The sequence below is a fragment of the Vulpes vulpes genome, chromosome 15 (assembly GCF_048418805.1).
Source record: "Vulpes vulpes isolate BD-2025 chromosome 15, VulVul3, whole genome shotgun sequence".
In the NCBI taxonomy this organism is placed as follows: Eukaryota; Metazoa; Chordata; class Mammalia; order Carnivora; family Canidae; genus Vulpes; species Vulpes vulpes.
Window position 1 is genome coordinate 60590257 of NC_132794.1, and position 18522 is coordinate 60608778.

General features: G+C 38.5%; 3 protein-coding genes across 4 annotated transcripts in view; 1 reads left to right on the top strand and 2 right to left on the bottom strand.

The window, feature by feature from the left end:
* Positions 1 to 1337, bottom strand: part of CCPG1 (cell cycle progression 1) — a 38987-nt gene extending 37650 nt beyond the window's left edge. The window contains exon 1 of the mRNA XM_025995584.2: positions 1108 to 1337. The gene's annotated coding sequence lies outside the window, so the exon portion shown is untranslated. The remainder of the gene's footprint in view (positions 1 to 1107) is intronic.
* Positions 1 to 18522, bottom strand: part of DNAAF4 (dynein axonemal assembly factor 4) — a 103197-nt gene that overhangs the window by 18413 nt on the left and 66262 nt on the right. The window contains exon 10 of one of the 2 annotated variants that reach the window (XM_025996174.2): positions 16680 to 16773. The exons of the other annotated variant lie outside the window; for it this stretch is intronic. The gene's annotated coding sequence lies outside the window, so the exon portion shown is untranslated. Of the gene's footprint in view, positions 1 to 16679; positions 16774 to 18522 lie in introns of those variants that run through there. 2 annotated transcript variants of the gene reach the window in all.
* Positions 736 to 15856, top strand: PIERCE2 (piercer of microtubule wall 2). The gene is made up of 2 exons (XM_025994968.2): positions 736 to 1676; positions 15375 to 15856. The coding sequence occupies exons 1-2, from the start codon at positions 1041 to 1043 to the stop codon at positions 15720 to 15722; spliced, it is 984 nt and encodes a 327-aa protein (XP_025850753.2). The 5' UTR covers positions 736 to 1040; the 3' UTR covers positions 15723 to 15856.

The following is an 18522-nucleotide window of genomic DNA, read 5'->3' on the forward strand; positions in this document are numbered from 1 at the left end:
AATGATTTAATAGCTTCTTTAATTAGAATTCTGTCTTTAGCATAAAGGGTTAAAAATTATGCATTATAAAAGTACCCTCATTTTCTCTGTCCCTTCACCTTTAGGATAAGAACTCGGGAAAGAATAGTAAACTAAACCACTCATACTAGCGTCCAAGGTGTGATAAATTATATCCCTCTGAGAAACGTGGGACCTAATAAGATTCAAGCCCTAAACCAAAAATATGAAGCGCTAACAGACATTTCAAGTACCATCCAATGGATGTAACGTTACTCGTGGAGGCAAATCTAAAATTCGCAAGGCTCCCTATTCCAGCTACAAGAAAGCTCCACTTCGTTTTTAAATAAAGCAAATGTAAAGCAGTGCAAATTTCACCCACTCAACAAAGTACCGTAATTGACGGATTTCGTTAAAATTTCCGCTCCCGATGGCAGAGCTGGATTCGTTAAACAAAGGTAAGTATGTAGCGCATACAAGGAACTGCGTAGAAAGCTGCTCCAGAGGAGTCACCTATTAGGAAGACCAGCTAAAATGGGCCGGCTGAGGGGGAAAGGATAAGGAAGACCTGATCCGTCAGCCTGGCGTCTAAGTAGAAATCTCAGCTGCATTATTTAATATTTAATCTTTCTATTCCTGGCATCACGGGGCTCAAACGTCACCAAAAAAGATGGGCCGGCTGAGAAACCCGGCCGGGTGACGCACGTAACATCTTACCATATGGATTCTAATCCACCAAGACCAAGAAGAGCCCCAGTCAGCCCAGGGAAGGAAGGAGGGTCCCCCGGGCCATCAGCTCCCCCACTCCCCTGGCACATCGCTCGGGTAAGCGAGCAGGGATCACGGGCTGCAAGACCTCCCGACCCGACACCTCTGGGGTCGGCGCAAGCCCGGGGGGCTGCGGACTCGCGCTCAGAGACCTCCCTTGCGCGCGCTCCCGCCAGGAGTCGGCGCCTCCTCCGCCCCCGGAGCAGCCCCAGCAGCAGCAAGCGGAGCCTCACAGAAGACCCCGCCCCTGCCTCCGCCAGACCACTCAGCTGCGGATGCCGGACGGTCCCGACAGGCGGCCGCGACTCCTCTCGCGGGCTTCCAACCCGCCTAGGGCCGTACCTGAACGGGCAGCGCCACCCCCGACCGACTGTGTTGACTGTCGCGGCGGCGGCGGTCACAGCTGCGAGCACAGTGACGCCTCTCTTAAAAACAACAACCTGCTCGCAGGCGTCCGCAGCCGGGAGGCGGCGGGAGGCGGCGGCCGGCGGGGCGCCGCAGCGCATGCCGGAACTCGTAGTCCCGCCAGCTCCTCAGGTCCGGCGCCGGAGGAGGCAAGAACTACTACTCCCAAAGACGAGCGCAGCCCGCCGCGGCTCGGCTGCCGGAAGCTGGGCGGGGCGACAGCGATCCCCACAACATCCGGGCCCCGGCCCCGGAGTTGCTCCGCGGCCGGTTGCTATGGAGACGGGCTGCTACTACCACTCCAAAGGATTCGCGGTTTCACCTCGGAGGCTGCTCTCTGGATTAGGCGGATTAGTCAATACCTATTGATCCAGCGGACCGTTGACATTCTCTTTGCTGCTTTAATTGGGTGTAGTAAAAACCCTGCGCGTTCTCTGGTCTTGCCAACCGCTGCCGGGAAAGACTGCGTTTACGGAAAAAATAAAGAAGATACCGAGGATGACCGAGTACGACTGGGTGGGTTTGGGTACAGGGCTAAATGTTTTTGACAGTTCTTATTCCTTACTATAAATTTGGGGCACCTTGTACCGCCACTCGCCCCACCCCCCCAAAAATACATTCCTAGGCAACCACTGGGCTACACAGATGTAAATGTGCATCGCGTTGAGCCAGAATTGCCCCTGAAAGTATACAGTTGGGGATGCTGTGCAACTCGTACCTCGTTGAAAACAGCGGTGATGGTGATGGCTTTAAATGAGGACGTGCCTTGTTAATTTTCCATTTTCTTACACTGTGCCTTGTTCAAAAAGGACAGGAGCAGAAAAAAAAATTTGGTGCACTTGTATTCACTCTTGGTGGAAACGTAGAAAGTTAAGGTTTAAGGTTAAAGTTAATGTTCTGTTCCCCAGTTGTGGCCAAAAAAAAAAAAAAAAAAAAAGAATTAAATAAGAAAAGCATTAACAAGATTAACGAAGCAGATGATGGGCCTGAGCAGAAACAAAAGGGTTCCTCAAAATTAGACTTTAGGAGGGTGTTTTTGTTTGCTTTTGGTGTTGCTATGGTTAACATCGCCTGTGACACACCACCAAAAACAAAACAAAACCACGATTTTTAATTTTACAATTACACCTTCCATAAAGAGCATTTTTATTGTATCTAAATAGCTTGTTCTTGTTTATCTTTTTAAAAATCTGTATGTGTTTATAACAAAGAAGTCTGAAAAGTGACAGTGGCTTGGCTTTCTCTAATTCCAGGGGAGCCTGAGAATTACATTTGTGAGAAAGCTAATACCATGTCTTTGTAGATTTTTATTCTTTTCAAGGCACTTTCATAGTCTTAATTTTTTAAGACATCAATTTCAAAGGAATCATTTAAAATTAACTTTTTTTATCCTTAAGTAAATAATATTTGCTGATCCTGTGTGTAAACTGACAAAGTATTTGAAATAATCCTTTTATAATTATTTGAATTAGGCTGTTTGGTTTTTAATTGTATCTAATTTGAACTCCACATTTTAAGAATATCAGATTTGAAGAGAGTAAAACCCAAATAAGAAAACTGCACTGAGGCCTATGACATAAAGTAAAAGCAGTGAGTATTTTGTTTCTAAGTCTGTAAACATTTTTGAATTATCCTGGAAGTCAGAAAGATTCTGGTAGACACATTTCCAGATTGTGTGGTACAAATTATGCTAACAGAGTTTATCAGCTAATTCGTCTTCTGTTTTGACTAGATTTGGTTTACTGTATTCCATTTTGGGCCAAAGATAACCAGAATGTAGTAGAAGGTGATTGATGAAAGAGAGTCCTCTGTGACTGAGGTTGCCCTGGCAACCTGACTGGGTGTCCATAAAGTAAGTTAGGGTTGGTACTTTTTCCTACAAGTCATAGGGCAGCCACCTTCCACTCAAGAAGCTTTCCCTCTGCTCCAGAAACCTAGACTTTGAGAAAAGCTGACCTGTTGAGAGATACCATTCGATTCTGGTGACTTGCTATTATTATCCAATGTCTGCTCTTGATGTTTAAAACAAATTAATAGGCAACGAAAAAAGAAGTAGCAAGATCTGATGAGTTCTACTTCCAGCTTTGCCAGCTCCCTTCAAGATTATGAATATGAAGTATTAGTAAACTGTACTATACCAATGTAGTGTTATTAACCTGCAAAGTTCAGAACTGAATCCTGGAACATCATCCATATGCATTGAGGTAACTGAAAGGAAATGGTAAAAACTAATTCTATTTATATAGCAATTTATCACTTACAATTTTATTTTATCTCCAGAACAATAAGAACTATGGTAGTTTTTTTTCTTTTTTTTAATTTTTTTAAAATTTTTATTTATTTATGATAGTCACACACACAGAGAGAGAGAGGCAGAGACATAGGCAGAGGGAGAAGCAGGCTCCATGCACCGGGAGCCCGACATGGGATTCGATCCTGGGTCTCCAGGATTGGACCCTGGGCCAAAGGCAGGCGCTAAACCGCTGCGCCACCCAGGAATCCCGGTAGTTTTTTTTCTTTATCAAGTTTTGTTTTAACCAATTTACAGATGAAAGACAGAGGTGAAATCATGGTAAGGTATTGGAACCTAGGTCACAGTTCCTGCCCAGTGCTACTCCTCCAACACTCAAATCTGAACAAAGAAAAAGAAAGTGAATTAACTACTTCATATTTACGGAATAGAAATCAGCTTTCAAAACAAATTAGGTCCCTGACCTTGAGAAACTTAACTTTGCTGAGACATTAAATTAAATAACCCAGGAATTCAGAATGAGCGAGGTTATGCTAAAGAGGGACCTGACTAATCTGACCCAAATGTGAAACCCAAAAAAGGTTTAAATCCTTATTTAAATCTGACACAACAGCTCTGTAAACATTCTAATCTTTATTCTAGAGTGGGAGACATTGAGATTATATGTTACTGGTATTAAAGATTTAGAATTCATAAAGGGCCTCAGCCACATGCATCACAAGTATCCATTCTAGAATTTTCAAATAAAAGGCACTTTAATGCATATAAACAATCTATTTAATACTACCTCAAAAGATCAGTTACAGTACCCTGCAAACCACCTTGAAGCGATTTAGATATAATAATGTAAACTTTGATCTGGAAGGATTTAGGTCTTAAGTATTCCAGAAGCTGCCAAATTTTTTGTTGTATTTTTAAGCGATTCTTATCACAAATCAGAGACCTTATCATGAATAAATCTACATATTCCTTTATGCTTTATGAATAACAAAATCACTTAGTTCTGATAAAAAGAAAACTAGGGGCCAAGGTGGAATCACTTGCCCCCAGGACAGCAAACCAACACTTAATTGCAGTATCACCCTCTCCAGGAGTGAAATTTTAAGCTAATCAATCAGAAATTTTCTATTAAGCACCAATAAGATGATCTGTCACCTGGGCCTGCCCTCTTCCCCCCCCCAAAAAAAAATTTGGGGTGATCTGCATAACAAGACCCTCTGTCCTTTGCCCTAAGGGAAGGTGACCTTGTCTAAAACAATTTTTTATTTTTTAAGTAAATTCAGTTATTTAACATATAATGTACTATTACCTTCAAGGTAGAGTTCACTGATTTCTCAGTCTTATATAATATCCAGTGTCCATTACATCACATGCCCTCTTTAATGTCCATCATCCAATTACCCCAACTACCCACAGCCACACCCCTCCAGCAACCTTCTTTGTTTCCTATGATGAAGAGTCTTTCATGGCGTTTCTCCCTCTCTGATTTCATCTTATTTTTACCTCTATTCCCCTATATATCCTTTTGTTTCATAAATTCCACATATGAGTGAGAACATAATAATTGTCTTTCTCTGACTTATTTCGCTTAAGCATAATACCCTTTAGTTCTGTCCATCATTGCAAATGGCAAGATTTCATTCTTTTGATGGCTGAATCATATATATATATATATATACATATATATATATATTATATTACATCTTCTTTATCCATTCATCTGTCCATGGACATCTCAGCATTTTCCACAGTTTGGCTATTGTGGACATTCTGCTATGAACACTGGGGTGCAAGTGCCCCTTCAGATCACTACATTTGTATCTTTGGGGTAAATAGCTAGTAGTGCATTTGCTGGCTCAGTCATAGTCACTCTATTTTCAACTTCTTGAGGAGCCTCCATACCGTTTTCCAGAGTGGCTGCACCAGTTTGCATTCCCTTTCTCTGCATCCTCACCAACATCTGTCCTTTCCTGACTTGTTCATTTTAGCCATTCTGACTGGTGTGAGGTGGTATCTCATTGTGGTTTTGATTTGTATTTCCCTAATGCTGAGTGATGTTGAGCATTTTTTTTATGTGTTGTTGGCCATTTGTATGTCTTCTTGGGAGAAATGTCTGTTCATGTCTTCTGCCCATTTCTTGATGGGATTATTTGTTCTTTGGGTGTAGAGTTTGATAGATTCTTTCTGAATTTTGGATACTAGCACTTTACTTGATAAGACATTTGCAAATATCTCCCATTCTGTCTTTTGGTTCTGTTGCCTGTTTCCTGTACTGTGCAAACACTTTTTGTCTTGATGAAGTCCCACTGGTCCATTTTTGCTTTTGTTTCCCTTGCCTTTGGAGATGTGTCTAACAAGATTGCTGTGGCTGAGGTGACAGGTTGTTGCTTGTGTTCTCCTCCAAGATTTTTTTTTTAATTTTTTTTTTTATTTATGATAGTCATATATATAGAGAGAGGCAGAGACAAGGCAGAGATAAAGGCAGAGGAAGAAGCAGGCTCCATGCACCGGGAGCCCGACATGGGATTCGATCCCGGGTCTCCAGGATTGCACCCTGGGCCAAAGGCAGGCGCCAAACCTCTGCGCCACCCAGGGATCCCCTCCTCCAAGATTTTGATGGATTCCTGTCTCAGAGTTAGGTCTTTCATCCATTTTGAGTCTATTTTTGTGTATGGTATAAGAAAATGGTCCCGTTTTATTCTTCTGCATGTGGCTGTCCAATTTTCCCAACACCATTTGTTGAGGAGACTTTTTTCCATTGGATATTCCTTACTGCTTTTTGAACATTAGCTGACCGTAGAGTTGAGGGTCCATTTCTGGGTTCTCTACTGTGTTCCACTGAACTATGTATCTGTTTTTGTGCCAGTATCATGCTTACGATGACAGCTTTGTATTAGAGCTTGAAGTCCGGAATTGTGATGCCACCAGCTTTGGTTTTCTTTTTCAGTATTCCTTTGGCTATTCGGGGTCTTTCTGGTTCCGTACAAATTTTAGGAATATTTGTTCTAGGGATCCCTGGGTGGCGCAGCGGATCGGCGCCTGCCTTTGGCCCAGGGCGCGATCCTGGAGACCCGGGATCGAATCCCACATCGGGCTCCTGGTGCATGGAGCCTGCTTCTCCCTCTGCCTGTGTCTCTCTCTCTCTCTGTGACTATCATAAGTAAATAAAAATTTAAAAAAAAAAAAAGGAATATTTGTTCTAGCTCCGTGAAAAAGGTTGATGGCACTTTGGTAGGGATTGCACTGAATATGTAGATTGCTCTAGGTAGCATATTTTTATAATATTCATCCTTCCAATCCATGAGCATGGAATGTTTTTCCATTTCTTTGTGTCTTCCTCAATTTCTTTCATGAGCATTCTATAGTTTTCTGAGCACAGGATCCTTTGCCTCTTTGGTTAGGTTTATTCCTAGGTGTCTTACAGGTTTTGGTACAGATGTAAATGAGATAGACTCCTTAATTTCTCTTTCTTCTGTCTCATTGTTAGTGTATAAGAATGCGACTGATTTCTGTGCATGATTTTATATCCTGCCACTTTGCTGAATTCCTGTATGAGTTCTAGCAATTTGGGGGTGGAATCTTTTGGGTTTTTCACATAGAGTATCATGTCATATGTGAAGAGTAAGAGTTTGACGTCTTTGCCAATTTGGATGCCTTTTAGTTCTTTTTGTTCTCTGATTGCTGAGGGTAGGACTTCTAGTACCATGTTGAATAGTGGTGATACTGGATGTCCCTGCCATATTTCTGACCTTAGAAGAAAAGCTCTCAGTTTATCCCCATTGAAAATGATACTCAATGTGGGATTTTATATGACTTTTATGATACTGAGGTATGCTCCCTCTACCCCTACACCATGAATAGTTTTAATAGAGAGAGGATGGTGGGATCCCTGGGTGGCTCAGCGGTTTAGCGCCAGCCTTTGGCTCAGGGTGCAATCCTGGAGTCCTGGGATCGAGTTCCGCGTCGGGCTCCTGGCATGGAGTCTGCTTCTCCCTCTGCCTGTGTCTCTGCCTCTCTGTCTACATTGAACAAATAAATAAATAAATCTTTAAAATATAAATAAATAAGGAGAGGATGCTGTACTTTGTCAAATTCTTTTTCTGCATCTACTGAGAGGACCATATAGTTCTTATCCTTTCTTTTATTAATGTAGTATATCACATTGATTGATTTGTGGATTTTGAACTACTCTGCTGCCAAGGAATAAATCCCACTTGGTTGTGGTGAATTATCCTTTTCATGTACTGTTGAATCCTATTGGCTAGTATTTTGGTGAGAATTTTGGCATCCACATTCATCAAGGATATTGGCTTGTCTCCTTTTTGGTGAGGTCTTTGTCTGATTTTAGCATAAAGGTAATGTTCGACTCATAGAAAAAGTTTGTAAGTTTTCCTTCCATTTCTATTTTTGGAACAACTTCAGAAAAATAGATATTAATTCTTTAAATGTTTGTTAGAATCCCCTGGGAAGCTATCTGGCCCTGGACTCTTGTTTGTTGGGAGATTTTTGAATACTACTTCAATTTCCTTGCTGATTTTGGGTCTGTTCAGGTTTTCTCTTCCTATTTCAGTGTTGGTAGTTTATATGTCTCTAGGAATGCATCCATTTCTTCCAGATTGCCTAATTGTTGGCATATAGTTGCTCATAACAGGTTCTTTGTTTGTATCTCTTTGGTATTGATTGTAATCTCGCTTTCTTTCAAGATTTTATTTCTTTGGCCCCTTTCTCTTTTCTTTTTCCTAAGTCTGGCCAGGGGTTTATCAATCTTATTCATTCTTTCAACCAGCTCCTAGTTTCATTGATCTGTTCTACTGTTCTTTTGGTTTCTATTTCATTGATTTTTGCACAAATCTTTATTCTCTTCTCCTGCTGGCTTTAGGCTTTGTCTTCTGTTCTTTCTCCAGCTCTTCTGGGTGTAAGGTTAGGTTGTATATTTAAGACTTTTCTGGGCAGCCCAGGTGGCTCAGCGGTTTAGCGCCGCCTTCAGCCCAGAGCGTGATCCTGGAGTCCCAGAATGGAGTCCCACCTCAGGCTCCCTGCATAGAGCCTGCTTCTTCCTCTGCCTGTGTCTCTGCCTCTCTCTCTCTCTCTCTCTGCATCTCTTAAATAAATAAATAAATAAATAAATAAATAAATAAATAAATAAATAAGTAAGTCTTTTTAAAAAATAAGACTTTTTTGTTTCTTGAGAAAGACTTGTATTACTATATACTTCCCTCTTAGGACCACCTTTGCTGCATCCCAAATGTTTCAAACAGGTGTGTTTTCATTTTCATTTGTTTCCATGAATTTTTAAAATTCTTTAATTTTATCATTAACCCATTCATTCTTTAGCAGGATGCTCTTTAACATCCATGTATTTGAGTTCTTTTCAAATTTCCTCTCATGATTGAGTTCAAGTTTAAAAGCACTGTGGTCGGGATCCCTGGGTGGCGCAGCGGTTTGGCGCCTGCCTTTGGCCCAGGGCACGATCCTGGAGACCCGGGATCGAATCCCACGTCAGGCTCCCGGTGTATGGAGCCTGCTTCTCCCTCTGCCTGTGTCTCTGCCTCTCTTTCTCTCTCTGTATGACTATCATAAATAAATTAAAAAATTAAAAAAAAAAATAAAAGCACTGTGGTCAGGGATCCCTGGGTGGCTCAGCAGTTTAGCACCTGCCTTTGCCCCAGAGCCTGATCCTGGAGCCGCAGGATCGAGTCCTGTATCGGGCTCCACGTGTGGAGCCTGCTTCTCCCTCTGTCTGTGTCTCTGCCTCTTTCTCTCTCTCTCTCTGTGTCTCTCATGAATAAATAAATAAAATCTTTAAGTAAAAAAAAGCACTGTGGTCTGAAAATATGCAGGGAATGATCCTAATCTTTTGGTACCTGTTGAGAACTGATTTATGACCCAGTATGTATTCTATTCTACTCTGTATGCACTTGAGTATAATGTGTATTCTATTGCTTTAGGATGGAATGCTTTGAATATGTCTGTGAAATCCATCTTGTCCAGTGTGTCATTCAAATCATTTGTTTCCTTGTTAATCTTCAATTAGATGATCTGTCTATTGCAGTGAGTGGGGTGTTAAAATCCCCTACTATTATTGTATTATTATCAATGTGTTTCTTTAATTTTGTTATATAATTGGCTGCTACCATGTTAGAGGTATAGATATTTATAAATGTTAGATATTTTTACTGGATAGTCCCTTTAATGATGATATAGTGTCCTTCCTTATCTCTTATTACAGTCTTTGGTTTAAAATCTAATTTGTCTGATATATGTATGGACTTCTACCTCAGCTTTCTTTTGATGTCCATTAGCATGATAAATGGTTTTCCATCCCCTTATTTTCAATCTGGAGGGGTCTTAGGGTCTAAAATGAGTCTCTTACACACAGAATATCAATGGGTCTTGCTTTTTTATGCAATATGATACCCTGTGTCTTTTGATTGGGGCATTTAGCCCATTTACATTCATAGTAACTATTGAAAAATATTAATTTAGTGTCATTGTATTAGTGTAAAGTCATTGTTTCTGTATATTGTCTCTGTTCCTTCTGGTTTGTGTTACCTTAAGCTCTCTCTTCACTTAAAGGATCCCCTTTAATATTTCTTACAAGGCTGGCTTAGTGATTACAAGTTCTTTTAGTTTCTCTTTGTCCTGGAAGCTTTTTATCTCTCCTTCTATTTTGAATGACAGCCTTGCTGGATAAGTATTCTTGGCTACATCTTTTTCTCATTTAGCACCCTAAATATATCATGCCAGTCCTTTCAGGTCTGCCAGGTCTTTGTGGATAGGGCTGCTGCCAGTCTAATGTTTCTACCTTTGTAGGTTATGGACCTCTTGTCTGGAGCTGCTCTCAGGATTTTCTCTTTGTCTCTCAGATTTGCTAGTTTCACTATTATATGTCAAGGTGTTGACCTATATCCTAGGTATATTTTGATCTGTTTGTTAGAAGAAACTACATCTCAAAATTGTAAAGAAAGGGAAAAAAAATACATATATATACAAAAATAAAATACATTGAAAGATTAGAATGTAACTGTAAAGATGAAAATTTAAAAAGACTTTTTTAAAAAGGGAAAAAAAGAGAATATGATCAGACAAGTAAAAAGAACAGAGCAATACATAGATTCTGGGTGTATTTGGTCTGTTAGAAGAAACCATATCCCAAAATTGTGAAGAAAGAAAAACATATATATACAAAAATAAATACAATGAAAGGATCAAATGCAACTGTAAAAATGAAAATTAAAAGTGACTGAAAAAAGTTGATAAAATAAGAAAGAGGTTGAAAAGGAAAGAGAAAAAAATAAAATTAAAATGAAAAGACTAAAGAATCATGAGGAAGAAGCCATAAATTCTATATACTATTTCCTCTGTATTGGAGTGGTAGAGTTCTCTGTGAGCAGTGAGCTTGGAATTAGCCAAAGGTTCTGGCTGACCTTCTGTAGGAGGGGCCTGTTGCACTCATTCTCAAGTGACTTTGCCCCTGGTGGAATTCCACCACCCTTGCCAGGGAGCCAGGCTAAATAAGTGGCTCTGGATTGCTGCTCTATGTGGCTTTTGTTCCCTGAAGGTTTTCAAGCCCCTTTAGAGGATAAAAATGAAAGTGGTGGCCTCCCAACCTCCAGCCCCAGAGTTGAAAGCTCACACCCCCACTCCTCAGAGCGCCCTCAGGGAGAAGCTGTCAATCCCTCCCAGCTCTCTGGCCTCCATCTGCACTCCATGCTCACCTAATCTGCAACCCAACATTTCTATCTCAGGCGCACTACCTCATTTCAAGTCTCCAACCCTGCAGACTCTGCAGTGCGCATCTGCGCTGCTCCTTCTGAGGGAGGGGAAGGGTCTTGCGGTGGTTCTGCCACCCCCTGGGCCCCTGCACAGAGACTGGCTGCCCAACTACCACTCTCTGATGAGTGGTAACACCAAGCTGAATGCCTACTACAGGCTTGCTCACTGCAGCCAGCTTCCCTAATTCCTGAAACAATCATTTTTGCTAGGAATTTATCCTTCCTATGAAAACCTTCCATTTTGTACCACTCCTCCAAGCTACCCTCCACTTCCTGGATAGGATGCTGCCTGAGTCATGAAAAGATTAATAAAGCCAATTAGATCTTCAAATTTACTTGGTTGAATTTTGTTTTTTAACAGTTGCTATTGTTACATTTGGAAGGTCCTGATATTCAAGTCCTCAGATTAGGAAACAAAACAATCTAGTCCATCTCCTTTATTTTATGTTTATAGACAAGGAACTTGAATCCTTGTGAAATAATTTCATCAAATTCACAAAGCTATTAGTGCCAGTATCAGAACACAGAACTGGTGACACCTAATAGGTGCTTTTTACAACTCTTAGAGCAGAAGATACACAAATACCAACAAGATTCCCAATTAGTCTGCTTGACATGTTCTTGTATAAACCATGCAAGTATGATTATGGCCCTCTCTTTCCCCACACTCCTTTGCCTATCTCCCAAAGGCCTTTAACTCCTGACCATGGCCTAAGCCACATCTTTCATAACAAGTGTGTGTAGCCCAGTACTCACAGCCTCATGTAGGGATCAGCAGCTTGAGCATTACCTGGGAATTTGTTAGAAATGCAGAATATTGGCCCTACACCAGACCAGGGGCAGAATCTACTTTTTAACCAGATTCCTGTGTATTTTATATGTACATAAAGGTAAGAGAAGCACTGTACAAGAGAACACTACTATGGACTTCTGGTTCCAGATAACTTCTCAGGGTTATTGATAAAACACTTAGTAAAGCACTACTAAGATTTGGTTCCTGATTAGTAAAGTCAAAAGAATGAAGTGGGCTTTAAAGGTGGCTAGGTCAGTGGTTCTATCAAGAGAAATATTCATAAAATAATGATCTAATTCCCAAGAAGTAACCAATGAAGTTTTTCTGAGGCCAAAGATCAAGGCTCTGAGCTCAAGATATTAAGACAATAGTACAATAAGTAAGCACCTCAAACCTTTGTCAATTAAAATGTCAATCTTTAAAGAAATGGATGGTTAACCTGGAGAACTTGAGGAAAAAAGACCAGCAATTTCATCTCCCAAAACCTGTTTGCAATAGGGTAATTTACAATAAGAAAAAGACTTTTTCCCCTTATGCAAATACAACAGTAAAACAAGTGCTCTTGGACTGTATTTTCAAAAAGATCCAAAAGATTTCTCAAAATTGTTTAAATAAATTCTCCTGAAAAGTTACTTTGCCTTGTGTATGTCATTAAGGCAAAGCATGAGAACATAGTATACCAGTCTATGATACCACTTCATTTTATAAACTATAAATTTACAAACTTTATAAATTCTATGGAATAAATGGAGTCTCTAGATGATATCCAAAAGAAGAAATAATCCAGGCTCCCTTATTTTACAAACAGGAAACTGAAGCATAGAGCATCAGACTTATCCAAATTTTCACATTCCTGGCAAGTTTAGAAGACTACAACCTGGGTCTCGTAACTCCAGTGCTCTTTTCACTAACCTTAATTCAGATTTTTAAATCCTTTATCCACAGAAAACTACTTTCATAAAGTTTATTAAGGATACTCTTCAAGTAGAACATTAATAATTGACTGAAGAGTTGATTGAATATGGTTTTATATTGTCCTCCTTTGTCAGAGGGTTAAAAATACCTTTCTCCTAGTTTGTTTCTTCTGTAATGTGATTTTTAATCAGTATGTAATTCATTTGAAGTTTATTTTGATAATATTTGAAGGCAAAGATCTATATTTTTAAAAATAGCTAGCTATTTTCCCAACATCATTTACTGAGTTGGTTCCTTATATGTTTGTTTTCCATAAAATAAATTGTAAGGCTTAGGAATTTTGTATTATTCATCATTACATTTCCAACATCTAACAATGTGTAGCACACAGTAAGTACTCAATAAGTATTTGCTGAATTAATGAATGAATGATAAAGTTTATATAGTCTGTTCCATTTGAATTCTTTTATCTTCATTAACAAAGCTTGATGTTTTTAATAGTCTTGACTTTATGAAGGATAAAGCATATTATGTGCACATGTTAGGAAGCTACAGGCACTTTTGCATACATTCTTTTTAATATCTCGCTCCTTCACATCCCCAAATAGGTAAATTATTTGTATTTTAAATATTTATATATTAAACATTGTAGTAAATTGTAGTAAACACCACCCAAGTGTTTGTCCAGAAACCTAGTAGTCATCCTTGATCTGTCCCTCTTCACCATGACCCACAATCAATCACCAGGTCCTGTGAATTCTACTTCCAAAATATATTTCAGATTTATTTACTTCTCTCCCTCTCTATACCACCACCCTACTATAGATCATTGTCATCATCACTTGTCCTTCTGTAGCTCCTTTCTATATCCATTCAAAGCCCTAACAGCAGCCAAAGTAATCATACTAAACTTGTTCCTTAATGACATGCATCTCCTTAAAATCCTTCAATAGCCTTCTATTGCTTTTAACATGAAATTCCAGATTTTTAACAGAGTCAACAAGACCCTTAAGATCTGGCCCCTGCCCTTGTATTCTCATCTCAAGCCATTTTCACTCTAACTTATTTGACTTTGGCCTCGCTTTTTCTTTATTCCCACTTCTGTCTTTTCTGTCTTAGATTCAGTGACACTCACTAGAATGGCCTTTCTTAGCCCCCATACTAGGTTAGTACCCCCTAGAAGTTTTCATAAATATCTTGTATTTTTTCCTCCATAGCACTTATCACAATTGTAATTATTAGTTGTGTAATTATTTGCTTAATGGTATGCCCACAAGGCTAAAATCCCTAAATGTTTATTTTGTTCTCCTCTCATTCTAGAATTCAGCAGTATGTCCTCTTCTAACTATGCCTTATTACAGATTTTCTCCAAGATTTCCAGATGTTTTGATAAATTCTCATGATTCTAATGCAGGATTTTTAAAAGCTATCTTATACATACTTTTGATAAGTTTGCTTTGTACAGAGATTATGTCACTTAATGACAACTAGCCACTGCCCTCAAGAGAACAGAACTTCCAAAAGAGTGAAGTGGACGTGCTTTTTTGTTTTGTTTTCTTCTAGCTTTACTGAGATATACTTGACATATAACAGTGTATAAGTTTAAGGTGTATTACTTGATTTCTTGTAGGTATGTATTGTAAAATGATAACCACAATAAGAATACATCCATCACCTCACATAATTAAAGTTATTTTTGTGGTGAAAACATTTAAAACTACTGTCTTAGCAACTTTCAAGTATATAATACAGTATTGGTAACTCTGCTCATCATGCTGTACATTAGATCCCCTGAACTTATTCTTCTTATAACTGGAAGCTTGTACTCTTTGACCAACCCCCATGGCAATCACCATTCTTTGGGTTCCCTTTTCTTCACATCCTCACCAACCCTTGTTATTTGACACTAGCCATGCTCACGGGTGTGAGGTGATATCTCATTGGGTTTTTAATTTGCATTTCTCTGATGATTAATGATGTTGAACACCTTTTCATGAATCTGGTGACCATCTGTATATCTTATTTGGAAAAATGTCTATTCAGGTTCTCTGCTCATTTTAAATCAGATTGTTTTGTTAGCACATTGTATGAATTCCTTGAATATTTTAGATATTAGCCCCTGATCAATATGTTTTGCAAATATTCTCTCTCATTCCATAGGTTGTCTCTTCATTGTGTTGATTATTTCTTTTGCTGTGCAGAAGCATTTCAGTTTGATGCAGTCTCACTTGTTATTTTTGCTTTTGTTGCTTATGCTCTTGGTGTCATATCAAAAAAATCAATGCCAACAACAATATCACAGAGATCTCCCCTGTGTTCTTTTCTAGGAGCTTTGTGCTTTCAGGTTTTATATTTAAGTAACTAATTTTGAGCTAATGTTTGTGAGTGGTATAAGACAGGGTTGGTGCTAACTTTGTTTTTTTCCCCAAAATTTTGTAATGGAGAATGATTTGATGTGTTTATATTTCAGGACAAGAAATGTGCTTCAGCTTCAGATTCAGGCACAGAAATGAAACCTGAACAACTTCCTCCTTGTGTGAACCCTGGCAATCCTGTGTTTTCATGTATGTTGGACCCAAAGACACTCCAGACAGCCACCTCACTATCAAAACCTAAGATGATTATGTATAAAACCAATTCAAGTAATTATGGTGAATTTTTACCTATGCCACAATTTTTTCCTTGCAATTATACTCCAAGGGAGCAAGTATTTTCAAGCCATATCAGAGCTACCGGATTTTATCAAAATAACTCTCTAAATGCTGCACCTGACAGAACAAGAACCCTTGATTTTCCTAATCTTCAACACACTCTATGAATATATATTCCTTTGCATATTTAAGAGAAAATGTATTCAGGAAAGATGAGCTTTAAATCCAAGGCTAGAATACCTAACTTGGAATTTAAAAGTATTTTAATTTGTTAAAAGAATACCTTTAAGAAATAAAGCATTTGAACTAGTAAATGAATGATAGTGACTGCTTAAATAAAAATGTGTTCAAAATAGAAAAAAGTAGACACATTTTAGTGCATTTTGGTTTTATTTAGTACATGTTCTCCAAAAGTTTCAAAAGGCTTTCAGGATCTCAATTGTCCACTGAGTATATTCATTAAGACAAAGGAATATAGGAGCACTAAGAAAAAAATTGAATTAAGCAAGACCATCTAGTAATTTCCCACTTTTCTATTATTTCAGCTAAAGGCTTAGAACCTGGGGAAAATGTTAGTTTCCACTGCTAGGCTAGTAGAAGAGAAGTCTTGTTATTCATTCATTCATTTTAGCAAATATTTATAGAATCCCTGTTTATGACAGGCATCATACAATACAAATAGAACACAGAAATAAAAGACAGTATCTTTTATTAGTTTCAATGAACTGTATTTTAGGGGACTGAGATTAGCAAATTAGTAAATGTGATAATTTATGTAAAATATGCAAGAGGTCTTTCAGACACAAAGACAGATTACTCAAACTGAGACAAAGGACATCAGGAGAGGCATCTTGGAGAAGGTAAAACCAAAGGAAAGTTCAGTTCAGTAAGAAGAAGCAATACATAATAAGAGTACAAAGATGCAAGAGATGTGGTACATTTCTTATAAATGCAAATAATTTGATATATCATTAACACAGTGTGAGCAGTGGTGGATATGAACTATACTATTCTTCAAATTCTGTGATTCCTCTGTATACAGAGATTTATTTATTTCAACTGCCATCTGTTGAAACCACACTTTAGTTTGAGTATCTTTACTTGAAAAAAATCACTGTTGGAAAAAAAAAATCACTGTTGGTTTCAGGTTCCAGATACTAATATCGAATTAGAAAAATAATCTTGTGAGTTGCTAGGGCATCAGAAAAGTTGGATCTTCTGTTAACAAAAAAAAATGGTTTGATGTGAAGAAATAGCTCAAACTCTGCCTCATTAAATTTTTCCAAATACCTCAAAATTTTCTATTTGATAACACAAGCAAAAACAAAAATTAGTTTTGTTCACTTCCTCTAAAACATCAAAAATCCTGGAACTGTACAAGATATCCAGATGAATAATGCAAATTTAAAAATTTGAGTTTAGTACCTTTTTCTCCACAAAAATCTGTTATATAACCTGTTTTTCCCCTTTGTTGAAGGTTCTCAATTCGTGGCAAGGCAGGTCAACTTTTCAATATTTAGAATCCAGATGATAACCTAAAGTTTCTTACTATGGCAGGTGGTGAGGCCTTTGTTTTGTTGTTGCAAAAATTCTCAGATAGGCTATGTCTCAGAATTAAGCTCATTATCTGGGCCATTATGTAATCATTCAGGGCCTGTTAAAGTCCAGGGATATTCTAGGCACTAAGGGCCTACCCCGATGGAACTTAGATTCTAGAATACTCTAGTAGGAAAATAAAAGACCCAAAACCATATGTATATATGTGTTTAAGTATATATACATGTTTACATACTGTAAATATGTTTACACATGTTATACATGTTTTATATACATATAGGCATATATTTACATTTATACATATGTATAAGTATGCATGTGTAAATTATGTATACATAATTACATATGAATATATATGCCTGCATATACATATAAAACATGCCAAGTGATAAATATGGAGAAAAATGAAATAGGGTTGGGGGAAAGGGAGTGCTTGGGCAAAGCATTATTTTTGGTAGATTGGTCAGGGAAGGTCTCCGATAAATTGATGCTTGACCACACTCATGAAGGAAGTGAAGGGAGTATCTGGGGAATGTAGAGCTATTGTGAAACAATTGAATTTGTGGTCTGGTGTTCAGGGGAGAAGCCCAAGTTGAATACGGTCAATTTGAACAACAACCACACAATGAAATTATCTGAAATGATGAAACCCAATAGGACTATAAAATATTCATGGAAAAGAGACCTAAGGACTAAACTCTAGGGAACTCCACCATTTAGAAGTCATGGGAATGCAATGGAATTGGCAAAGAAGTCAAACTCTCACTCTTCACAGATGACATGATACTCTATGTGGAAAACCGAAAAGATTCCACCCCCAAATTGCTAGAACTCATACAGGAATTCAGCAAAGTGGCAGGATATAAAATCATGCACAGAAATCAGTCGCATTCTTATACACTAACAATGAGACAGAAGAAAGAGAAATTAAGGAGTCTATCCCATTTACATCTGTACCAAAACCTGTAAGACACCTAGGAATAAACCTAACCAAAGAGGCAAAGGATCCTGTGCTCAGAAAACTATAGAATGCTCACAAAAGAAATTGAGGAAGACACAAAGAAATGGAAAAACATTCCATGCTCATGGATTGGAAGAATGAATATTATCAAAATATGCTACCTAGAGCAACCTACATATTCAGTGCAATCCCTACCAAAGTGCCATCAACCTTTTTCACGGAGCTAGAACAAATATTCCTAAAATTTGTACGGAACCAGGAAAGACCCCGAATACCCAAAGGAATATTGAAAAAGAAAACCAAAGCTGGTGGCATCACAATTCTGGACTTCAAGCTCTAATACAAAGCTGTCATCGTAAGCATGATACTGGCACAAAAACAGATATATAGATCAATGGAATACAATAGAGAACCCAGAAATGGACCCTCAACTCTATGGTCAGCTAATG